The following is a 22,782-nucleotide window of genomic DNA, read 5'->3' on the forward strand; positions in this document are numbered from 1 at the left end:
TGGAAAAATTTGAGTATTACCTAACGTTAGTGAAAAATAAAGGTACTTTCTTGAGAAGCCCTCGGACCCATTCTGGCTCTTGGAGGTCTGAACTTTTCACTCACTGCCTATTAATTAATGTTAAGCCTGCAAAGAATGGAGTTGTCCTGGATATTTGGCCAAAAAAAAAAAAAGTATCCACAAACAGGGACGTAATCAAGCAGAGAGCCTCGTTAAGAAGTTTTGTTCTTGTCCTAGGAGTGATGAGAGATCACTGAAGGATTTAGAGAGGGGCTGTATCATCAGGCTTGGGTTCCAAAGCCTCACTGAGAGAGCAGGGGAGCTGACTGATGTGAGATGCTCAGTGCAGCCGCCCCGCAGGGCCTGTATGTTCTCCGTGGTGCCTCACTGCAGCACCGAGCTTGCAAAAGATCCTCTCTCTTTATGGGAATTTCAAAACAGAAGCAAAACAGCACCAGGGCTTAAAGCATTCTTGGGAATTTCCCCATCTTTCCCTCTAAATAATCAGCATGTAAATTGAAAAAAAAAAAAAAAAAAAAGCAGACATGGGCCCAAAAGGGAGCGCTCAGTTTCAGGCTCTTTGCTTTCCTTCCTCCCAAGGCTCTCTGGCCCTTACCCAGCCTGAAGACAGAAAGTGTGAGGGGCAGGGTAGGAGGGTAGGTCAAGCAGGGCAATGCTGAGCCTGGGAAGAAAACAACAGCCTTGTTTAGGGCACTGTGGCTTACGTAACTAAATTGTGCCCAGTTTCCACCTGGCCAGGGGCCTGGAGTGAATGCTGAAGATGCAAAGGTAGAGGCTGCCAGAAAAGCCAGGAAATTCCTGGCAAGAAAGGCCAGTGGTGGGGTGCAGGAGTGGGAGGAAGGCTGGGAAATGCGGCTGAGTCACATCTCCGGAAGCCCCCCATCATCACCCTCGTGGCTCTTCTGCTGGCAGGTGCCTCATGAAGACCTGACCCAAGTTTTCAAAACTCTGCGGTTTCTCAACCCTCCTCTGGTAATCCATAGTACTCCCCCGCCTCCACTTGCCAGCCTCGTCATTCCTTCATTGACACATAGCTCAGTTCCCATAAAAGGGCTGGTTTGCCGCGCGGGGGAGTGGAGTGGGACAGGTATATAAAGGAAGTACAGGGCCTGGGGAAGAGGCCCTGTCTAGGTAGCTGGCACCAGGAGCCGTGGGCAAGGGAAGAGGCCACACCCTGCCCTGCTCTGCTGCAGCCAGAATGGGTGTGAAGGCGGCTCAAACAGGTATCTGGGCTAGCCAAGGTCAATCCATCAGAGTTGTGGGTTTTCAGGCCCAGACAGCCCGCAGAGCCATCTGCCTGCTGGGTGAGGGACTAAGGGAGTGGGGAGAGGGGGAGGGGAAGCAGAGCCAGGGGAGGGACTGAGGCTGCAACCAGGAGGCAGGGAGGGAGGGAGGGGTCTCAGTTGCTTGGGGGAGGGAGCAGGGTAGAAGGGCAGGATGCACTTGCAGGGGTCTGATCCTGGATTTCTCTTCAGGCTTTGTGGTCCTGGTGCTGCTGCAGTGCTGTGAGTAATCCCTCCACCGCCACTTTAAGTCCAGAGGCGTGGTGAGGGCACAGGGCAGGTGTGGAGGAGGTCTTAGCTCCAGGGGAACACTTTGCCAGTTTCTTCTGTGCTTCCAATGGCTTCGAAGTATTCACGTTTGCTAAACCAGAATGAGGAGTATATGGATGTTTATTTTACTGTACTCTTTGGTATATGTGAAAATTCTCAAAATAAGAAACTTTAAAAGGTCCTGGTTCAGTGAAGGCTTTGACTGACAGCCCCTGGGAGCCGCTAGTACAGTTGCCCAGTAGCTGCTTGGATGCGCGATGCCCACATTGTTTGCAGAAGGAGAAACAGAATTAGAGGCGAGGAAGGACTTCCTGGTCCGTTGTGATATTGTGCCCCAGCTTGGGGGACATGCCGAGGGAGCACAGGACTGCCATTCTGGGTGGGTTACAAGTTAGAGGCACTCTCACCAGGAGGCAGAGAAGGGTGAGCCAGAGTCCCTCATGGATGAAGGACCTCACTGCAGGTCACTAAAGGTGCCAGCCTGAAAGCCAGGGCCATCTGTGACACAGGCTATCTTGGGCCTTCCCCTCCCACAAAGCCACTGCTTCCAGGAAGCCTGCTGTGCTGGCACCAAGTCCCATTTCACCCTTATTCACCAGCTGCTACCCTTCCCCCACACAGTGCCTGTATCGTATTCATCCCCTGCATTTGATCTTTTCTAAGCATTTTCAGAATAGGCCTCATTTTCACCAGTCAGGGAACTCCCCAGAGGGAGGGGGACCTGAACCAGCTCCTTTCATTTAAGAATTCTGACTTTGCTCACAATCTGCACCCCACTTCTCCCTACCCACCCCCACACTCTATTGGTGCTCAGCTCTGGGTTCAGCCTGAGGTCTCTTGCCGAATCCTGGCCCAGGCCCCACCCAAGACTTCTCCTTCAGGCTCTGCATACAAACTGGTCTGCTACTACACCAGCTGGTCCCAGTACCGGGAAGGCGATGGGAGCTGCTTCCCAGATGCCATTGACCGCTTCCTCTGTACCCACATCATCTACAGCTTTGCCAATATAAGCAACGATCACATCGACACCTGGGAGTGGAATGATGTGACACTCTACGGCATGCTCAACACACTCAACAACAGGTTGGGCCACGGCTGGCCAGGAGAGGAGGGACCAGCTGGGCTGGTCCCAGGGCAGGGCAACTCCACCCAGGAGGATGGGCGAGGCCCCACCCTACTCACCTATGGTTGGAGAATTAGAGGGGCTTGGCTTAAATGGGTGGAGGGGATGACCGTAGGTGCTGGGCAATATTTGGGGTGATGACAGACTGTAGATGGAAGCGCAGCTGAGCCCCTTTGGGAGAGGGAAGCCCTCTCCTCCCCTTAATGTGCTTTCCAGGGAGCATGGAAAATGAGAATGACTCTACTTTGCCATACTCTGTCTTTTCCACTGGGAAAAACAAAAATGGGCAGCAGACCTCAGAGTAACTCCCATGAAGCCTGTGACCCCTCAGAGATCCACCACTATGAATCTCTATGGGATTCCCATGATGTCCTATGGGAGGACATCAGCGACCTAACCCAGCCTCTCACCCAAAGCAGGAAACCTACTATGGCCTCTCAGACATAGGGCCACCCAGGGTCGTGACAATATCATTCCACTCCTGCCCTCCCCACCTCCTGTGCTCCACAGGAACCCCAACCTGAAGACTCTCCTGTCTGTCGGAGGATGGAACTTTGGCTCTCAAAGGTAGGAGCCTCTCCCCAGGGGCAGGACAGCAGAGGATGATGGCATAGGAATGAGGAGCTTGGGTCTCCCCCACCCACTGTATGGATGTTCCAGGGGCTCCAGACTGGTTAGGTACAAGTCCTACCTGGTTATCAGGGGCCTGCCTGATGTGCAGCAAAGAAAGCAGAGCCCAGAGAGGGAGCGGGACTTGCCAAGAGTCACACAGCAGGTTAACAGTGGATCTCCCAATTCCCTGCCGATGCTCTACTTACTACCTCACAGGCCGGAAAATATGGGACTTCTAGGGCTACTGCCATTAAGGCTGGAAAGAGAGAGATGGAAACCAATGAGGAAATTGAGGAGTGGGGAGACCCTGGGAGTAGTCTTCAGATTAGGTGGGGTTGGAGCAGGGCTTGAAATGGGGGTGGGTATGGCCATCTTTGGCACCCATGTGCTGGGTTCTCTCTGTGTGTCCAGCACCCTGTCTCCCCATGATCCCATGTTGTCCTCACAACAGCAAGGTGAGCTGTTATAATTGTCCCCATTTTACAGATGATGAAACTGAGACTCAGGTTATAACCTTTCACAGTGGCTGACTAGTAAGTGATAGAGCCAGACTTGGAAACCTGGAATGCGTGGCTCTAAAGCACATGCATGCCTGGAGGTGACCCCTGTCCCAATCATGCCCTCCCCGAGCTGTGTGGCCTCAGGATCCCAGCTCTGCAGGTCCTGGAAACCCCACCAGAAGACCAAGGCACCTAGCATATCAGTGCTGAGCATGCTACGGGGCTGATTTTGGTCCTAGATTTTCCAAGATAGCCTCCAACACCCAGAGTCGCCGCACTTTCATCAAATCAGTACCGCCATTTCTGCGCACCCATGGCTTTGATGGGCTGGACCTTGCCTGGCTTTACCCTGGACGGAGAGACAAGCAACATTTTACCACCCTGATCAAGGTGCTGGTCAGGTCAGGGACAGGAAGGGAGGTGGGCAGGCATGAGGGAATGGGGTGGGCTAGAAGGCGGCATCAGCTGCTGTCCTCCTGAGGCTGAAGAGAGACTTCAGCCTCGGGGCAGTGTCCTGGGACCCTGTGCCCTGAAGATCTCACATAGAAAGGAAGGCTTCTTGTGACCATGGTGGGAGGTGGGAGTGGGGTTCTAAGAGGTGGAAGGTTGTGACTGAGCGGAGCACCCACTCATCACTACCCACTTAGTGCAATGCCCATTGTCCACCCTTCGAGCCCATACTGATGCCAACCATACCCAGCATGCACTGTGTCCAGCAGCTCTCAGCTCTGCCTGGGGGCAGCCTAAGCATCTGCAGTTACCAGGGGCAGAAGGAGAGTCTAAACAAATTGTTCACAATACCAACAGAAATCACTTTAACTTTGGGATTTCATGTACCAGCTAGAACAAAGCACAGACTGAAAGGCAAATGTCTCCCAAAGTCATCTGCAGGCCAATAGGGGTCACCCACTGTTCCGATGCTCCCTCCAGGACAGGGAGTAATTGAGTGCTGATGGGTGTGCATGGGTTTGGGGACAAGATTAGTCAATTTTTTAGGAAAAGGATGGGTGACCTGAGGATGGGACCACTGATGAGCCACTTTATCACTTCCACTAGGCCCCAGGCAGGCTGGGGAGCACAGCAAATGGGATGCGCAGAGACCTAGGCACCCCTCGACGAGTCTACCTCTCATGCCACTTGGGACCCTTTCTCTCACCTCCCTGTCTCCCATCTAGGAAATGAAGGCCGAATTTGCAAAGGAAGCCCAGCCAGGGAAAAAGCAGCTCCTGCTCAGCGCAGCAGTGTCTGCGGGGAAGGTCACCATTGACAGCAGCTATGACATTGCCAAGATATCCCAGTGAGTCTCCTGCCCCAGGCAGCCTCCCCAGAACCTCTGCCAACGCTCCTGCTTCCCCGCCACCCCCAGCCCTAGCACTCCATGTAGACTGAGGACACTGGGCTTCCAGTCCCTGTTCTTCCAAAGCCTTGATGTGTGACCTTGAGCAAGTCACTTCCCTGCCCTGTGCCTCAGTTTCCCCATCTGTCAAATGAGGCATAACAATCCTTGCCTTTCCTTTTTTGCTTGGGCTGTTGTGCTGAGCAGTTGAGAGAGCTGCTATGAAAGTATTTTGGAAAGGGAAGTGGAAAAACTAATCAAACCCTCCAGCCATTGCAGAGTATTTTCTCCACGCCAGGCTCAGCAGAGGGCTGGGCGCTGGAGAGGCCGCACAGCAGCCTCTTTCTAGAGTGCTGGGGAATCCTCAAGGCTCTCTCACACACACAGGCCTCCCCCTTTCCTGTTGGCCCCATGCCTCATCCTCACCCCACCCCTCATGCCTGTGAGGAACAAGGAACAGCCAAGCAGCCTCATCTCTCCTGAGAGCAGAGCCGTGGGTCTCGGGAAACCCGGGAGTAAGGAACAAAGACTCTTCAAAATGACTTCAGAGCTTTCTTTAGGATCCCAGGGAGGTGTAAACTCAGTGCTTAATTAAATGGATTCTTTAGAGGGTGGGAAACAGGTGGCTGTCAACCATTTGCCCCACATATCCGTATTCATGCACTCCACCCCCAGTGGGCTCACCGGTGCGGGTGTGCAAAACCTCCTCCTACCCCAGTCATCTTAGGTTCAGGTCATCCTTTGGCCCTGTTCTTTCCCCACCAGGCTGTCTGTTGATGCTACTTTTAATCTGCTTTCACTAAGACAAGCGTGGCAGGAGTGGTGGGGGTAAGGTGGGATGGAGGCCAGCTCCCAAACGTGTGCTGGGCATAACAGAGGACCCATTCTTGACTGAAGTACCCTTGTGGGACCCTGAGCCCATGCCCTGGAGTGGCACAGGGAGGTGTGCCAGCAATGGGGACCGAGGTCACTGGGGACTGCTGGGGTTCAGGCTAGCAACCTGTCCGGCTGCTGTCTGCTTCCCTCGTTCACATCCTGCTGGGGCCTTAAATGGGAGCCCAAAAGCTTTTCTCTTTTTTTTTTTTTTGAAACAAAATCTCACCCTGTTGCCCAGGCTGGAGTGCAGTGGCACAACCTCTGCCACCCGGGTTCAAGCGATTCTCCTGCCTCAGCCTCCCGAGTAGCTGGGACTACAGGTGCCTGCCACCGCACCTGGCTAATTTTTGTAGTTTTAGTAGCGACGGGGTTTCACCATCTTGGCCAGGCTGGTCTTGAACTCCTGACCTCATGATCCACCCGCCTCGGCCTCCCAAAATGCTGGGATTCCAGGTGTGAGCCACCGCACCCGGCCTAAAGCTTTTCTATTAATAATTTCCTGCCTCACCCTCCATCCCCTTCCTCCTCAGACACCTGGATTTCATTAGCATCATGACCTACGATTTTCATGGTGCCTGGCGTGGGACCACAGGCCATCACAGTCCCCTGTTCCGAGGCCAGGAGGATGCAAGTCCTGACAGATTCAGCAACACTGTGAGTTCCCAGAAGTAGGGAGGGAGGGGCCAAGAAGGGGCCGCAAGACCTGCCATCTGCCAGTGCTTACACACCAACCCCTCTAGTCCTCAGTACAGTCCTGCAAGAGAGGGGTTATGAGGCCCATTCCACAGATAAGGAAACTGAGGCCCAAAGTCTGGGTGTGCTCCATTGCTCTGGGAAGGTGGTCTGCAGGGTAAATAGAGTGAGGGCAGGGGGTCGAATGGAGAGAGGCTGGGAGCCGAGGAGGTAGGAGTCATTGTGCCCCCAGAGCCAACCACCTGATTTCTGCATCTGTCAAATAGTAATGGTCCCTTCCTATGCCTCAAAGGATTTTTTTTCAAGAATGAAACTGTAAAATTCACTTTAAAGTGACATGATCAGTTCCCGGAGGGACTGGGGAATCCCCAGTGTACCATATCCCTATAACCCCTGCCAAGGTGGCAGTATTAATTGCTCAACCTTCCGCACCTGCGCACTAACTGCTCACGTTGTTCCCACCCTGCCCCACCCAGGACTATGCTGTGGGGTACATGTTGAGGCTGGGGGCTCCTGCCAGTAAGCTGGTGATGGGCATCCCCACCTTCGGGAAGAGCTTCACTCTGGCTTCTTCTGAGGCTGGTGTTGGAGCCCCAATCTCAGGACCAGGAATTCCAGGCCGGTTCACCAAGGAGGCAGGGACCCTTGCCTACTATGAGGTAATGGAGTTAGGGGAGAAGGTAGGATTCCCCCACACCACCAGCAGCCCTGGGGAAGGTGATTCCCCACCACGTTCTTGCTTTTTCTCCTTTGGGAATAAAGAAAATGTCTGGTTGCCCCAACATGCCTGAGGAAGTGGAAGGGAGAGGTTAGGACATTTGTTGCTGAAAGTCTCCAGCAGGTACGGGCACATGGGCCTGCACCACTAGGCCCCTGGGATATCCCTCTGGCTATGAGGTCTTCCTTCCAGCCCAGGAAAGAGCAGAGGTCAAGAGGCAGATTTTTTGTCTCATTCTAGCCTCCGCTACTCTGTGTGGCCTTGGGCCTGTCCTCAGTGTCAACCAGCAGGCCTCACATCTCTGTTTAAATGGAAGAAGCTAAGCAGAGCCAAGGCAGCCACCATCTCTGGGACATTTGCATCTGTTTTATATAAACTTGTGTGACGCATGCAGCCTGCAGACCCTGGAGAGAGTGAGGCTGCGGGATGGAGCAGGAGCTAAAAGAGATTTGGAGAGTGGCGTCTCCTGGTGACCTGCAAGGTCTCGGCACGACTCCCCACACTACCTTTCCCCTGTTATCTGCTCAGATCTGTGACTTCCTGCGCGGAGCCACAGTCCATAGAATCCTCGGCCAGCAGGTCCCCTATGCCACCAAGGGCAACCAGTGGGTAGGATACGACGACCAGGAAAGCATCAAAAGCAAGGTAGGTTTCCCCAAGGCCACGCCTCAGGACAAACAGAAAGAAGGAGGCCCCGCTCCCAGCAGCCAGATTCCTGTCCCTTGCACTGAGGGCTGGGCTGGGCTCACAGAGCACCTGTGCCCTGTACACACTCTGGATCAGGGAACCCAGCCCTGCTCCTCTGGGCCTCCCCTGCCAGGTGCAGTACCTGAAGGACAGGCAGCTGGCGGGCGCCATGGTATGGGCCCTGGATCTGGATGACTTCCAGGGCTCCTTCTGCGGCCAGGATCTGCGCTTCCCTCTCATCAATGCCATCAAGGATGCACTCGCTGCAACTTAGCCCTCTGTTCTTCTGCATACAGCACGGGGGCCAAGGATGCCCCGTCCCCCTCTGGCTCCAGCTGGCCAGGAGCCTGATCACCTGCCCTGCTGAGTCCCAGGCTGAGCCTCAGTCTCCCTCCCTTGGAGCCTATGCAGAGGGCCACAACACACAGATTTGAGCTCAGCCCTGGTGGGCAGGGAGGTAGGGATGCGGCTGTGGGGATAGTGAGGCATCACAATGTAAGACTCGGGACTAGTACACACTTGTTGATTAATGGAAATGTTTACAGACCCCCAAGCCTGGCAAGGGAATTTCTTCAACTCCCTGCCCCCCAGCCCTCCTTATCAAAGGACACCATTTTGGCAAGCTCTATCACCAAGTAGCCAAACATCCTACAAGACACAGTGACCATACTAATTATACCCTCTGCAAAGCCCAGCTTGAAACCTTCACTTAGGAACGTAATCGTGTCCCCTATCCTACTTCCCCTTCCTAATTCCACAGCTGCTCAATAAAGTACAAGAGCTTAACAGTGTATTGGCGCTTTGCTTTGGTCTATCTTTGAGCGCCCACTAGACCCATTGGACTCACCTCCCCCATCTCGTCTGGATTCCTTCCTCTGGGGCTTGGGACCCCTGAGCTTGCAGAGATGAGGCCACCATGTCCTCTGCCTAGCCGCAGAGAGCCCCAGTGGGAGGCCAGCGTCCTCAGATTCACCTGCCTTGGACTTAACCCAAGCATGGCTGATGGCCTTCCAAATATTAAAGTCATTGCCATCCAGATTTCTAAATTAAATTCCCTGTTGAAAGAAACGTTTTCTGTTTCCTGAAGGCTAGCAGGCCCTGGGAAAGAAGGCTTTTCATCCCAACAGTCCATCTCTTCTGATCCACGGGATGGTGGTGGGAGATCATCACAGGACCAGGTTAGAAAGCCCTGAACCCTGGACCCTCAGGGCCAGCAGGAAATACAGATGTCATCTCATGCACCCTTCCTGCCTCTTGGGACTGGAGTCCCTGCAGAGTGCTTGAGAGATGGCCCTCCAGCCTCCCAGTGAGGGGCAGCTGATTACCTTGGAAGCAACCCATTCCATGGCTGGGCTGAAATCTGTCAACAGTCCTAGTGCTGGGCTTAGCCCTTTGTTCTGCTCACCCCTCCCCTGACACTCATCCCTCCAACTATTCAGAGATCAAAGTACCTCTGCTCAAGCTGGCCTGAGATAGGAGGTCGGGAGGATGTGATGGGGTGACTCAGAACAATAGACAGATTTTCAGCCTTTATGAGGTGGAGATGCTCTCATCGGGCTTCTGTTGAATTCCCAGGGCCCCAGGAATGCCTTTATCCAAAAAGACTCCAGATACACACCCCAAAACTAAAGAGAATTGATTTGTGGATTCTCTGATGTTTGGATTATCTGTGACTTAGGATAATCACAAATTGGCCTGATGGTTTGTGACTCTGGTTTGAAGTGGAGGGAAGGAGGAAATATCTGAAATCTGAACCAGCTGGAGCTGGGCAGATGCTACTGATCCCAAGGTCACAGCCCTGCTGAAGGCGAAGAAAGCAAGGACTCGGCAAGGCGTGGGGTGGGGTGTGGGGAAGGGGTACCTGGCATTTCACCTCTGGCTGGTGGGGCCAAGTATTCCCTAATCCCTGCCACTGCCCACACCACCACACAGGGATCTTGGAAACCCCAGGGCTGCAAGCCCTCATGGGCAGCCAACTGCCCCCTCCTGGGGCCACCCTTCCCCCAGCCTGGGACAGGCTCTCCAGGGCTGACTCAGTGTCCTGTGGGGTTAGTCACATTCGCTTATAGCTGCAGAGTCACAGGCCAAGGATGGAGATCGGGTCTCCAGGACCCGCTCCCTGCCTGGCAAGACGTGGAGTCACCTAGCAGAGGGCAAGGGCATCCAGGGAGGGCCAGATCCAGAGGCTCCCAGGCCCTGCACTGCCACTCCCCAGCAGGGACAGCAGGGTTGAGAGGCAGCCACACCCTGGTGTCCCCAGTTCCCAGGAAAGGGAGGAGCATGCATGCTGCTGAGGGCCCTGAATAAATCACGTTTACTTATTTTTTAATCGTGAGCACATCTTTCATGCTAAAGAGTGCATAAATGTATTTGTTTAATTTGAAGAATAACTATGTAGTAAGAACCTGTGTAACCACCACCCAGGTCAGGAAAGGACACCTCATTAGCACCCCTGCGGCCATCATGATCACATATATCCCTGATCCTCCACCCAGAGGCAATCACCATCCTAACTTTTATACTGGCCTCATCTTCCTTTCTGGCCTTACCACCTACAGATGCACCTTGAAGAAGAGAGCCTGGTGTTGACTGCATTTGGATTTAATGTAGATGAGACAGATGAGACGCACCATTTCTGTGTGCCTCGCTCTTCTGCTCATCACTGGGTCTGTGAGTAGCTGAAGTTGCTCATTTTACCCCATATTTTGCTTTACAGTTGCATAAACACTGCACAGTTATTTATCCATCCCACTGTTGAGGGACAGCTGTTTTCCCCCACATTTCAACAATTACAAGTAACATTACCATGAACTTTCTTCTTCATGTCTCCTGGGGCATGTGTGGGTGTTACATGAGCGGCACGGCTGGGTCATGGAGTAGGCACCTCATCCATTTTACTAGGCACTAGTAAAACTCTCACATTTTCCAGAGTGACTGCTCCAATACCAGCAATAAAAGTTCTTAATGCTCTCCCTCCTTCTTGACACATGGCATTTTCTGGCTTTCCAGTGATTCCCAGTCTTAACATTTTATTGAACAAATGAATCAATAACTAGAAATCTGGCCATATCTGCCTCCTTTGGCACCCTGAGAAAGCCCATGCCCACAGCCTGCTTGGAAGAGTCTAGAAGCTTCAGAGTGCTCTCCTCCACTAGGGCACCTTCCAGATCTGCCTACGACTGCACCCCACCCCGAAGGGTGAGGGGTTCTCTATAATAGGTGGAAAACTGAGGCCCACAGCAGGCATCACAGGAGACCAGCTCCTTACCAGCTGCCCAACTGAGACAGGAGCCAGGAGACTTAGTGCCCCTTCCTGGGGTTCCAATGCTGGAGGACCATCCTCTGAGCAGCTCCACCCTCAGCATCCCAATTCCCTCCCTCTGTAGGGCCCTCAGCCTCATACAGCACAGGCGAGAGTCCCTGGGAACTGTGGGAGCCCAGGGAACGTGGACCCCAAAGGCAAAGCTGAGAACGCTCACAAGGAAGACTGTCCCAAACTGTCAGGGCCCCAGAACCCAGTCTGAGAAGCTCTGGGCACAAGTGGCCCTGTAGACGCCGGACACACAGAGCCTGAGCTGGGCTCATTCTCCAGATAGAAGTTCTTCCTCCCATTGCCGTGACACCTGGCACGCGGCCTGCTAAATGTCCCATCTCACCCATCTGCGCCCTCCCCCAGCTGGGCACCAGCACCCTGGCTGTTGAAGGCCACTCGGGGTGATGGATGAGGGAGTGACTCCTCAAGGGGCCCTTGTGGTTCCTCCCCCAGAGCTATTCCTGGTCTGGGCTCCTCTCCACCCTCCAGTCCTCCTGCTTGACCTGACCCCACAGCTGGGAATCGTTTGCTGGGGGTGGGGCAGCCCAGGACTATATAAGCCTGGACCTAGGTGTCCCAGGCACCCTAGAGGCCCAGGCCCCCCAATGGCTGACCCCTGCACACTCCAGCCTGGCAACCCAGCCAGTCCAGCAATGATGGAAGAAAACACCTCCGAGGGCCCTGCCTGCAGTCCAGAGGAGACCACATCTGAATCTGCCAAGGTGCCCACCGCACAGCCTCCCGGAGAAGTGGCAGTATCAGAGTCCACCGGGGAAGAGCAGGTGCCCAAGCCGCAGGCCCCTGCCCCACAGTCCCCTGCAGCCTCCACAGCCACTAAGCCTGCACCCCCAAGTGAAGGTGACTGAAGGTGGGGCAGGGGGAGGAGGGAGGCAGGCATGTCGGGGGTGGAGGGGAGCTCTTGGCCATGAACCTCTTCATCTCCCCAGATGTCCCCAGTGCCCCACTGCTGCTGACCCTGGAGGATGTGAGCAACAGCTCCGTGACTGTGAGCTGGGAGCCCCCAGAGAGGCTGGGGAGGCTGGGCCTCCAGGGCTATGTGCTGGAGCTCTGCAGAGAGGGAGGTGAGTGCTGGGCTAAGTCTTGCATACACCCAGGGGAGATTGTCATGGAGTGCCGCAGGGACAAGTGTGCAGGCCCTGTGGTTGGTCAGTCTGGGAGAGATACAGAAGGAGGGGATGCGAGCAGTGGGCTCTTCAACCCACCCACCTGCCCTTTCTTGCTCCACCAGCAGGAGAGCAAGAAAGGGCAGGTGGGTGGGTTGAGGGGCTCCCTTGTCCTCAGCTCCAAGGAGCCTCTGAGTAAGGGAAGGGTAAGGGGACACTGGGTTCTCTTTTGGCGAGAAGGTAAGGAAGCGCTAAGTCTCAGAGGACTCCGAAGTGTAGGAAGTGGAGAGGCAGGAGCTGGAGAGGGGAATGTTAGCGTAAGAGACAGTGAGGAGAAAGCGGTAATGGGGCGGGGGTGTGGGAGCCACATAGCCACATCCCTGCTGCCACTGTCCCCCTCCATGGCCCAAGTCCAGCCTGGCCTCTGCCTCTGCCCCTACCTTGCTGTGTGACTTTGCAAATGTGTCCAACCCTCTCTGGGCTTCAACAACCTCATCTCTGACCACAGTTTCAGGGCTCTAACATCAGGTGTCTTTGATGCCATTTGACAAGAAGTCAGGGAAGGCAAACAAGGGGAAAATGAGGCCCAGAGAGGGAGGCTGATTTCCCCAGATCACCAGCAGGAAAAGAAGCCCCATGGAGAGGGGCGCCTGTGGCCACACTGCCAAGACCTCACACTCTCTCCATCCCCTCAGCATCAGAGTGGGTGCCTGTGAGTGCCCGGCCCATGATGGTGATCCAGCAGACAGTGCGGAACCTGGCTCTGGGAGACAAGTTCCTCCTGCGCGTGTCTGCAGTGAGTTCCGCAGGGGCTGGCCCGCCGGCCATGCTGGACCAGCCCATCCACATCCGAGAGAACATCGGTAAAGCCCATCCTGGCCTTCAGCTCCCCAGCCCTTCCCAAACACCTTATCTAATGGAGAAACTGAGGCCAGCAGGTAGAGGGAACCAGGCAGTCATTTCCCCCGTCCCACACGCACATGCACAAGCCACACGCTATCACCATCTTGCCTTAAGAAAGTTCCAGGTTCCTCAGCAGCAAGGGGCCTCTGGAGGTCTAAGAAGCCATTTCCCTGAGTGGTCCAGCCCCCATGCCTTGAGAAAGGGGCTCAGAAACAAAAGGTCAAGTTCCCTGGGTCACCTGCTCAATGCTAAGAGTGCATCTGTTCTTTCTCCCTCTAATCTCAATCTCTCCAGTGGCCATAAACGCTCATTTTCTGCCCATTGCCTGTGGCCTGGGTTCCAGATTCTCTCAAAGGTCTTGAAACAGAGAGAAGGCCCTGCTTGCCCCTTGTTCCACCATGGCCCTAGTGGAAAGAAAAAGAGCGTCTGCAAATGGCCCATGAAGACTTCTCCATTGCAGAGGGCATACCTCACTGGGGCCCCGAAGGCCAGCTGCCATCCCCATTGCTAATATTTCTATTTGCAAGGTGCATTAGCCTCAATCCTCCCCTCGCTCCCCTCCCAGAGCTGATCGGGTTTCAGTCTGTTAATGACAGTGAGTCATTTGGTCTGATCTGAGGTCTCCGGGGACAGCACAGTCCCCCAGGGTGAGGAGAGACACAGGCAGGCAGGTGGCCTGAGGCCTTCTCCACCTTCCTTCTTGCTCCTCCACTAGGGAATGGACGGCTTCTGGTAGCTCTAGACAAGGCCTCCAGAAGGAGAGGGGATCCACAGCAGGGGTCAAGTCTGGATTCAAAAGGAAATGCTCAGCTCTGAGGCCTGAGAGACATGGGAACCATGGGGTTGGGGAGCTTAGATTCATAGACTATCGAGGCCCAGGGAGATCCCAAGGAGCCCAGGGCATCCCTTGAGGTCACCCAGCCTTTTATTGGCAGTCCCAGAGTCTGATGCCTACACAGGACCACTCATGCCCCACTGCACTGCAGAGCATCTTCTCTGGTGGCACCCAAAACCCAAGCCTCCCAACCCTAATTCCCAGCCTTTGGCTCTAGGTGAGATGTGGCCCCACCAGGCAGCTGCAGTATGGCCGTGTCAACTCTAGTCCTGGAGGTGCCAGGAAGGCCTCTTGGTTGGGAGGGTGCTGGGCCTTCCCCAGGGAACCAGGGAGCTCAGACTCTGAGAGGCCCCTGAGGCCCAGCATTGATGGACCCAGCCAGACTCAGCACCCACTTCTCCATTCAAATTCCTCTGGCAGGAGAGAAGGGGATTTCCTGGAGAGAAGAGGGAGAGGAGGCTGTGAACAAGTGGGGAACAGCCAGGCTTGTCACAGGGCAGAGTGGGGGCCCTGTCCAGGATCCTTGGCTGCTCAGCTGTCTCTCCTTGGCCACCTGGAGCTGCCAAGCATTCTTGACCCCCTGCAGCTGTCCCTAGAGCATTCCATGCCTGAGCTCCCAGAGCCAAGTGCCCACTCAGCTAATCCTCAGAGACACCGTGTTCCTTCTCACTGTCTCATCCTCCTCTGCCTTGCGTGCCACCAACCAACTGCTGCCACCTGTTTGCTGCTGAGGAGCCTCAGTCATGGCCCCAGCACCCACCCCGGGGGACAGGGGTGGTGGCCACTGCAGCTTCCCTTAGAATGCCCAGGGGCTTCAGTGGTTTCCCCTGACCAGATGAGGGTCAGAAGGTCATTCCTTAGCATAGCAGGTGGCTGAAATAGGCCTTCAGGAAGGACTTCCCAGCTCTGAGACTAACAGATTATGGGAGGGGGACAGAGGAAGAAGGGGGGATACCTGCCCTGGCTTCACTTAGGAAGGGAAAGATCCTAAACCTCTCAATAGGGCCTGGAGACAGAGGAATGGACAAACAGGGTTTCATAAGGGCTTCTCTGAAAGTCCTGGGCTTGTGGAGTGTCGGGGATATTAGAGCAGGAAGACGGCAGTGGCCTCCCCTTCCTAGAAGTGCAGCCTGACAGGTGCAGCACCTGCTCCCCAGCAGGGGGAGACAGAGAGTCAGCTGGGGCCCATCTGGTGCTTGGGAATGCCTGGGATGCAGGGCAAATCCCATCCTGGCAGAGTAGAGGCGCCAAGGGAGTGCCCAGGATGCTTACCAGTTCACACCATGAAGGCACTGACCTCCTGAAACCTCCTGCTCCCTTAAGGGATTTGGGCCCCTAGGCCTCAGGAGTGAGAGCTTCACCCTTCCTGCAAGGAGGGACCCCACGGCAGCCAGGCACACCCAGGACACTTCTCCCAGCCAGCATCCCTGACCAGCTGTCCCCTGCCCCACCTCAGAAACCCCAATCAGCCACCCCACTGCACTGCTAAGCCCAGGCTCTTGCTTTGATCCAGAGGCCCCCAAGATCCGTGTCCCCCGCCACCTCCGTCAGACCTACATCCGCCAGGTGGGAGAGACAGTCAACCTGCAAATCCCCTTCCAGGTGGGTATTCCCCCCACCAAGGGTAAGAGCCTGGGTGGGAACCTGGGCCCCCATTTAAGGGGAGCCTTGGAGATGGCAGGATCTCCAAGGGTCCAGCTGAGACCCAGCGAGACGGCCTTGTCCTCCGGCGATCATGCACATGACTCATTGGTGATTCTCAGCCTGGGGATGGGCAGGTGGGCCCCCAGAGTGGGCTGGACACCTGGAGGATGTGGCTCTGGGCAGCACCTGTGGCTCCAGCCTCTGCTGCCCCTCCTGAGAAGGGCCAATGGGACAGGCTTCCCCGAGAACAGGTCCAGAGACTCCTGGAGTTAAGGGGGTGTGGGGACTCTGGCACCTCCCTACACTCACCCTGGGGGCTCCTCCCTGCCAGGGGAAGCCTAAGCCTCAGGCCACATGGACCCACAACGGCCATGCCCTGGACAGCCAGCGGGTGAGCGTGCGCACCGGGGACCAGGACTCCATCCTCTTCATTCGCTCGGCCCAGCGCTCCGACTCTGGCCACTATGAGCTCACCGTGCGCGTGGAAGACCTGGAGGCCAAGGCAGTCATTGACATCCTGGTGATTGGTATGGAGCCAGGGGAACAGTGCTGCCTCACGGGGGACCTGGAGCCCCCGACCTCCTATCCCAGAGCTGACGGCTGATGGGAACAGGCCAAGGGAGTGTGGCAGGAGCCAAATTTTGGGTGTGGGGGCTCTGTGGCCAGCCTGGCCATCACGCTCACTTCCCCTCGCACTCTGGGCCTACAGAGAAACCTGGACCCCCCAGCAGCATCCGGCTCCTGGACGTCTGGGGCTGCAATGCTGCTCTTCAGTGGACGCCACCCCAGGACACAGGCAACACAGAGCTCCTGGGCTACACGGTGCAGAAGGCAGACAAAAAGACAGGGGTGAGGCTGGCTGAGGCAAAGTGGGGTCAGGGTACGAAGTGGTCAAGGTGGTGGGGAAGGCCCACCTCACTGAGTCTAGGGACCGAGTCTAGGGATCCAGTTCTGGTCTGCCCACTGCTAACCTGACTCCCGGAGGCCCTTAGCAAGACTCTTCCTCTCTGGACCTCAGATGCCTCCTGAAGACTGTGAAGAGGGCTGGCCCGGGCTGTCTGAAGCCTTTCAAGTTCTGGAGCCACGCTTCTCAAATCTTAATGTCCACATGAGTCACCTGGGGAGCTTGCTAAGAGGCAGAGTCTGATTCAGTAGGTCCAGGGTGGGGGCTGAGGGCCTGCATTTCTAAGACGTTTCCAGGTGATGCTGAAGTTGCACTTCCATGGGCCACACTTTGCGCACGAAGGCTCTCGGATTCTCTGAGGACCCTACAGAGGTCACCTGAGTGACCCAGGGGCCCCTTCTTCCAATTCAATGTCCCTGAGGCCCAAAGCTGGATGGTTCAGCATCCCAGGGTTGGGGGCATGGAATGAGTTCCTGTGAGGAGAGGGCTCCAGGGTAAGCAGGGAGGGTGAGGACAGGGGTGAGAAACGAGGGTGACACCCGGGACCCTGCAGCAATGGTTCACAGTGCTGGAGCGCTACCACCCAACCACCTGCACCATCTCTGACCTCATCATCGGCAACTCGTACTCCTTCCGGGTCTTCTCAGAAAACCTGTGTGGACTCAGCGCCTCGGCCACTGTCACCAAGGAGCTCGCCCACATCCAGAAGGCAGGTGGGTTTGGGCACGGAGCTGGCTGTGCTAACTCTCTCCCTGTCCCTGCCTCTTCCTCGGCGTCTCTGCACCCCTCTCTCTGGGCTTCTCCTGGGCGTCTGCCCCTGGAACACTTGCTGTCCCCTCACTCCACAGCTATGCATACACACACATGGAGTGGCTGTAAAGTAGTGAATGTGATTGGCTGATTTTAACAAACACATCAGAGCACATCCACACAAATGAAAGATGCCCCTTTGGAGGCTGTGTGCTTATTCCAAAGAGGTGTGTGGCTGCCAGCATCACAGCAGCCGCCGAGTCTCAGGCAGTGAGTGTCCGAAGGGAATCTAAAGGGTGACCTGTGCATGGTTGGGTAGTGTGCTAAAAAGGGTGAGTTTGCTAAAACAAGCCTCCCAACCCTAATACATACCACATAGATGGACGAGAGAGATACGAGTATTTACTGTCTCCACACAGGCACCTGACCCTCTTGCGTCAAATGTTAAACCCCGGGCCCTTTTCCCTGTCCCTTGTGTGCCCCAAGGCCCTCTCCGACCCACAGTCTGTGTGGGTTCCAGAAGGCAAACTTTTTTTAACACTAGCCTGAACTGCACAGAATTAGGAAGAAATTTTTGTTTAAAAAAGGAAAGCCAGTCAAGTCTCCAACGACAAACACAAAGGAAACGTGGCATCTCTGAGTCGCTAGCATCCACCTTCTGCCAAGACGCTCTCATCTCTGGTTTTTCCACCTTTTGTCTCTACTCATCACCCTGATCCACCCAGCTACAGTCTCAGCTTTCTCTGCCTCTTTGAGATTGTCCAAGTTCCCGCAAATAAGCCGTGACTTGCTATCCATAGATCCTGGATCATAGTCAGTCCTAACAGGTCTCCTTCACTCCTGTAAGCTCAGATTCACCCGACTTTCTCCCCTGAACCCAGATATTGCTGCCAAACCTAAAGGGTTTATTGAGCGAGACTTCTCAGAAGCCCCCTCATTCACCCAGCCACTGGCTGACCACACCTCCACCCCTGGCTACAGCACCCAGCTGTCCTGCAGTGTCCGAGCTTCACCCAAGGTGAGGGGCCAGGCCCTGTTGTGCCCTGGGCTGGTGGGGGGGGGTGGGGACAGCAGGGCTGAGGAATCCTCCGGGCGTCCACACCTAAGCCTGGGGATAGCCGTTGAGGGCCCCACCCCAGTCCACACCTCCCCAGCTCTCTTCTGACCATGCCTCCCAGCCCAAGATCATCTGGATGAAAAACAAGATGGAGATCCAGGGCAACCCCAAATACCGCGCCCTCTCTGAGCAAGGCGTCTGCACCCTAGAGATCCGGAAACCCAGCCCCTTTGATTCTGGGGTCTACACCTGCAAGGCCATCAATGTGCTGGGGGAGGCATCTGTGGACTGCCGGCTGGAGGTCAAAGGTGAGAGTTTGAGGATGGGAGAACAGGAGTAAGCACCTCTCTGGAGCTGGACTAGAGGCATCAGAGAGCTTAAAATCAAGGCAGAAGAGAAGGGGTAGTAAGACTGGGGCCAGGCTGTGCTGATTACTTTCCAAGCGGGAGGGTGGACAGGTTAGAAGAGGGTATGTAACCGTGAACCTTGCCAGTTCCCCGCCACTTCCCCCAAGCTCTAACTGCAGCATCTCTTCCAGCCTCAGCCACACACTGAAGAGCCATGGGAGGAGGCTGTGATGAGGAGCCAGGTAAATGGCCTGACCCACCCCCGTTGTTACCTCTGCAGGCAGCACAGAAGTGGAGAGGAGGCCGGGAGCAGGGGGTTCGGGTGAGAAGGGAAGATGGTGGTCAGCCCTAGGTACAAACCTGTGGACACAGGCAACTAGCACGCATGTCCAGAGACTCACAGTGACATTGCAGGGCCAGGCGATGACAGTGTCACCTGGAAGGGGGGTGATTCCGTGGACTGCGACACGACCAGAGTCTACTCCCAGCTCTGAGTGACCTTCAGCAAGGGTGTTCTCTTTGGATCCATTCTCTCATCCGAAAACTGGGGATAACAACCTTTCCCTGCCTTCCTTCCCCTGGTGGTTCTGAGGCTCTGCATTAGTACGGAAGTATCTAGAACTGTAGTGGGCAGAGCTCAGACCTGGGCATTGCGCCTGAGGGAGGGAGGTCTGGTGAGGAAGACGGTGCTGCTCCCCCTCCCCGCTCTGCAGCTCTCTGGCCTGCAGCCGAGCTCTGCTTACACCAGGGGCTCAGGAAGCATGTCCTCCTCCAGGTGCTGCAGGCCTGAGAGGCCAGGTCCACCAGGCCCACAGTCAAACTCCAGTGATGCCCAAGACCCCCCCTTCCATAGCGACGGCTGATGGAACCGCCCCTGGTACCTGCTGGCCTCCCTCCCCCAGAGGCTGGTGTCCAGAACTCAGGAATGGGCCTGGTAGGCCCCAGGCCAGACTAACTGGGCTCAAGGGGTGCTGGAAGGCGCAGAGATTGGAGTGCCTTGCGGAGTTGCACACTGGGTGTGAAGCACTCAAATAAAGATGCGTGGTGTTACAGTGCGGGGCCTCTGTGCCAGTGAGCGACATCATCTAGTGGGAGGCGCTGTGTCACAAGGAGTGGGGGGTGCCTGAATGTTTCACCGTGAGGGGGTCTCCAGATATGTCACCATGAGGAAGATGCCAGTGGGAGAGGTCTCAGGATGTCATGGCTGGGGCGGGGCGGGGGGGTGTGGGGGGTGTTCTGAGCCTGTGAGTTTTCTGGATCTCCCTTCCTGATCAGGGTTTGCTAGCCCAAGTGCATAACTATGGAAACAGACACACCCTCTCTGGAACCCTCCTTGCTCGAACGCCTCCACATGCCCCCTCTTGCAGCTCCTCCCGGCCCCCGTCATTGCTTCCTCTCTGCTGAAGCTGTCTTGTTGCCCTCAACGGTGGTGGGGATGGGCGCCCAGCAATGTGCTCTCCACAGGGTTCACAGTTTTTTATTAGTCACATGGGCCTCCCTTGGGAGCCAGGGCACACCCAATTTCCTACAGAGGGAAGGGCTTGGAAGCAAGTCCCGGAGTTGACACTCATGTTCAGAAGGTCAACTCGACGGCCACCCCCCCTCCCTCTCCCCCCGACACAGGGGCTCCAGGCTCCCCCGCCTTGCCCCCCAACACAGGGGCTCCAGGCTTGGCAGGGCATGGGTTGGTCCTTCCCCAGATCCCTAAAGTCCTAGACCCCCCGACACCTGCAACAGAGCTTCCGAAGCCCCTGAAAACCCAGCCAAATACTAGGGGTATTGAGGGATTCACATGACAGCAAGGCCTTTCCCCACACGCTCTCAGGGGGGTACTCTCCTCTGCCTGCTGCAGCCTGCTAAACCCACCCTAGGGGGGCCCACAGTCAACACTGAGTCCTTACAGACACTTTCCCTGGTCCACCCCGTTCCCAGGCAGGGAGAATTGCTCCCAAGAGTTGGCATGTCTAGGGTTCTCCTCTCCATCAGGCCCAGAAGCAGCAGAGATGGGATCACCTAGGACAGTCCAGGCCTGACATCAGGCCGGCCAGTGGAGTTAGTGGCCCAGATGACAGGTAATTACACTCCAGGCTCCTCCCCAGAAAGCTCAGGGCAAGAAGGAGGGCTCAGAGCTGCCACCTCATGGCTGTTTGAGGCCAGCACCTACTGCACCAAGCTCACTCCCCAGGGCGTGGAGCCAGCACTCCAGCAAATATCAGAAATGATTTCTGAACCTACCCTTTCTGCCTCTCCCACTTACAATCCTGGGCTGGCCCAGGGCAAGGAGAGCAGGCACCCTAGCACCTGGTATGGCCTGTGGCCCAGAGTCCTCAGAGGTGGGAATGGAGGCTCCTTGATTCCTGCCCCTTAGCTGCCTCTGGCCAGTCTCTCCTACAGAACAGGTCAGTGCATCCTCAATCTCTCTCCTTCCATTGGTCTCAGACAGGATGCTCTCCTCTCCTTAAGCTTGATCCTGGGGCTGCACCACCAACATCTAAGACAAGCAGACTCCCCTGCCTCACTGCAGAAGCCCAAGCACCTTCTCCCAGCCCAGGTGGCTCCTCTGCAGTCTCGGCCTCCCCAGGACCTGCCCAGCCCTGAAGCGCTGGACTGCTCGTGGGACGGCCAGGCAGGTGGGGGCTCAGGACACTCTTGCCTCTAGACACCTGGTCCCTCCGTAGGATCCTGCCCTCCCAAGCCTCCTGCAGGGCCCAGAGGTGTAGGGTAGTTAACTCCTAGTGGAGGGACCACACACTGTGGGTATCTCTTCAGAGCCTCCCCCATGCCCCCGGCCCACAGCCCAGCTGGGGCAGGCTCAGGGAGACCCCTGGGACAGCGGGCAGGTGAGGACTGGACTGAGACCCCACTGGATATGGGCTGGTGGGAGCAGAGGGTGGGGTCTAGTCATCAGGCCTCTCTTCTGGGAGATCCTCGTCAATGGGGGGTGCAGGCTGGCAGCGGAAATGATCATTCCAAATCTTAAGGAAGGTGACGCGGAACTTCTGGATGCGGAAAGCGTAGACAATGGGGTTCATGGCCGAGTTGCCGTGCGTGAGGAAGATGGCAATGTAGGTAAGGATGCTGGGCTTGTGGCAGGACGGGCAGAAGAGGGTGATGCAGTTGAGGATGTGCAAAGGCAGCCAGCTGAGGGCAAACAGGAAGAGGATGAGGGCCAGTGACTTGGCGATCTTCAGCTCCTTCCCATAGTACTTCTGTGGGTCGCCGGAGGAGGCCGACACCTTCTTGTTGAGCTGCTTGCGGATTAGATAGAAGACCTCCAGGTAGATGAGGACCATGAGGAGCAGCGGGGGCAGCACCCACACGAAGAAGTTGAAGTACACCATGTACTCCATGCTGATGACCTTCTCGAACTCGCACTCGATCACAGGCTCCCCCATGCTGCCATTGGCTGCCCAGGCCCGCTCCACCACACTCAGATTGTTCCAGCCAAACATAGGGGTCAGTCCCACCACGAAGGAGAGGATCCAGCAGCCGGCAATGGCCACCGCCGCCCTCCGGGGGGTCACCACCATCTTGTACCTGGGGGAGAGGAGGGCAGAGTGTGAGGATCTGCCTCCCAGCTGCCTCGAAAGGCCCCTCTGAGGCACGCCTGGCCTCCAGGGGCCTCTAAGAGGAGCACCCTCCCCATCCAGGGCCCGGTGAGTGGGGAGGTGCGTGTCTTTTGCTCGAGGCCAAGTCTTCAGGATCTAAGAATTAGTGCTTGCCATGCATTGGCTTATTCTCCTGCAGAGAGGAAATCCCGATTAATGACAAAAATAATAATAGAAA

The 22,782-nt window shown here is 55.9% G+C and overlaps 3 protein-coding genes across 6 annotated transcripts in view; 2 read left to right on the forward strand and 1 right to left on the reverse strand.

The window, feature by feature from the left end:
• Positions 1-992: 992 nt before the first annotated feature.
• Positions 993-8,910, forward strand: CHI3L1 (chitinase 3 like 1). 4 transcript variants are annotated; one of them, XM_030818617.1, is made up of 10 exons: positions 993-1,244; positions 1,497-1,526; positions 2,456-2,657; positions 3,208-3,264; positions 4,049-4,199; positions 4,985-5,106; positions 6,552-6,675; positions 7,191-7,373; positions 7,961-8,077; positions 8,253-8,910. In XM_030818617.1, exons 1-10 carry the CDS (start codon positions 1,220-1,222, stop codon positions 8,391-8,393), a joined length of 1,152 nt encoding a protein of 383 aa, XP_030674477.1. In that variant the 5' UTR covers positions 993-1,219; the 3' UTR covers positions 8,394-8,910. The 4 variants fall into 4 exon arrangements, with proteins under 4 accessions (XP_030674477.1, XP_030674480.1, XP_030674479.1 ...); XM_030818620.1 differs by lacking the exon at positions 7,191-7,373; XM_030818618.1 differs by lacking the exon at positions 1,497-1,526 and having other exon boundaries at positions 1,112-1,244.
• A 3,110-nt stretch (positions 8,911-12,020) lies between these two features.
• On the forward strand, positions 12,021-20,042 carry MYBPH (myosin binding protein H). The gene is made up of 11 exons (XM_030818616.1): positions 12,021-12,290; positions 12,380-12,514; positions 13,252-13,419; positions 15,808-15,896; positions 16,270-16,465; positions 16,648-16,787; positions 17,396-17,555; positions 18,474-18,610; positions 18,771-18,957; positions 19,188-19,238; positions 19,772-20,042. Exons 1-10 carry the CDS (start codon positions 12,038-12,040, stop codon positions 19,202-19,204), a joined length of 1,482 nt encoding a protein of 493 aa, XP_030674476.1. The 5' UTR covers positions 12,021-12,037; the 3' UTR covers positions 19,205-19,238; positions 19,772-20,042.
• A 415-nt stretch (positions 20,043-20,457) lies between these two features.
• The window catches only part of ADORA1 (adenosine A1 receptor), a 38,940-nt gene continuing 36,615 nt past the window's right edge, over positions 20,458-22,782 (reverse strand). The window contains 1 exon segment of the mRNA XM_030818621.1: positions 20,458-22,533. Within this exon segment, the coding sequence (XP_030674481.1) occupies positions 21,894-22,533 (640 nt within the window). The 3' untranslated portion in view covers positions 20,458-21,893.

Source organism: Nomascus leucogenys, chromosome 9 (genome assembly GCF_006542625.1).
Source record: "Nomascus leucogenys isolate Asia chromosome 9, Asia_NLE_v1, whole genome shotgun sequence".
Lineage (NCBI taxonomy): Eukaryota > Metazoa > Chordata > Mammalia > Primates > Hylobatidae > Nomascus > Nomascus leucogenys.

Bases quoted from the DNA above. Each gene is read 5' to 3' on its own strand.
- CHI3L1 (XM_030818617.1), top strand. From the start codon at position 1,220: ATGGGTGTGAAGGCGGCTCAAACAG. The intron at 3,265-4,048 runs GTAGGAGCCTCT...TTTTGGTCCTAG, and splicing joins TGGAACTTTGGCTCTCAAAG to ATTTTCCAAGATAGCCTCCA. The intron at 8,078-8,252 runs GTAGGTTTCCCC...CTCCCCTGCCAG, and splicing joins AGGAAAGCATCAAAAGCAAG to GTGCAGTACCTGAAGGACAG.
- MYBPH (XM_030818616.1), top strand. From the start codon at position 12,038: ATGGCTGACCCCTGCACACTCCAGCCTGGCAACCCAGCCAGTCCAGCA. The intron at 13,420-15,807 runs GTAAAGCCCATC...GCTTTGATCCAG, and splicing joins CCACATCCGAGAGAACATCG to AGGCCCCCAAGATCCGTGTC. The intron at 16,788-17,395 runs GTGAGGCTGGCT...GGGACCCTGCAG, and splicing joins AGGCAGACAAAAAGACAGGG to CAATGGTTCACAGTGCTGGA.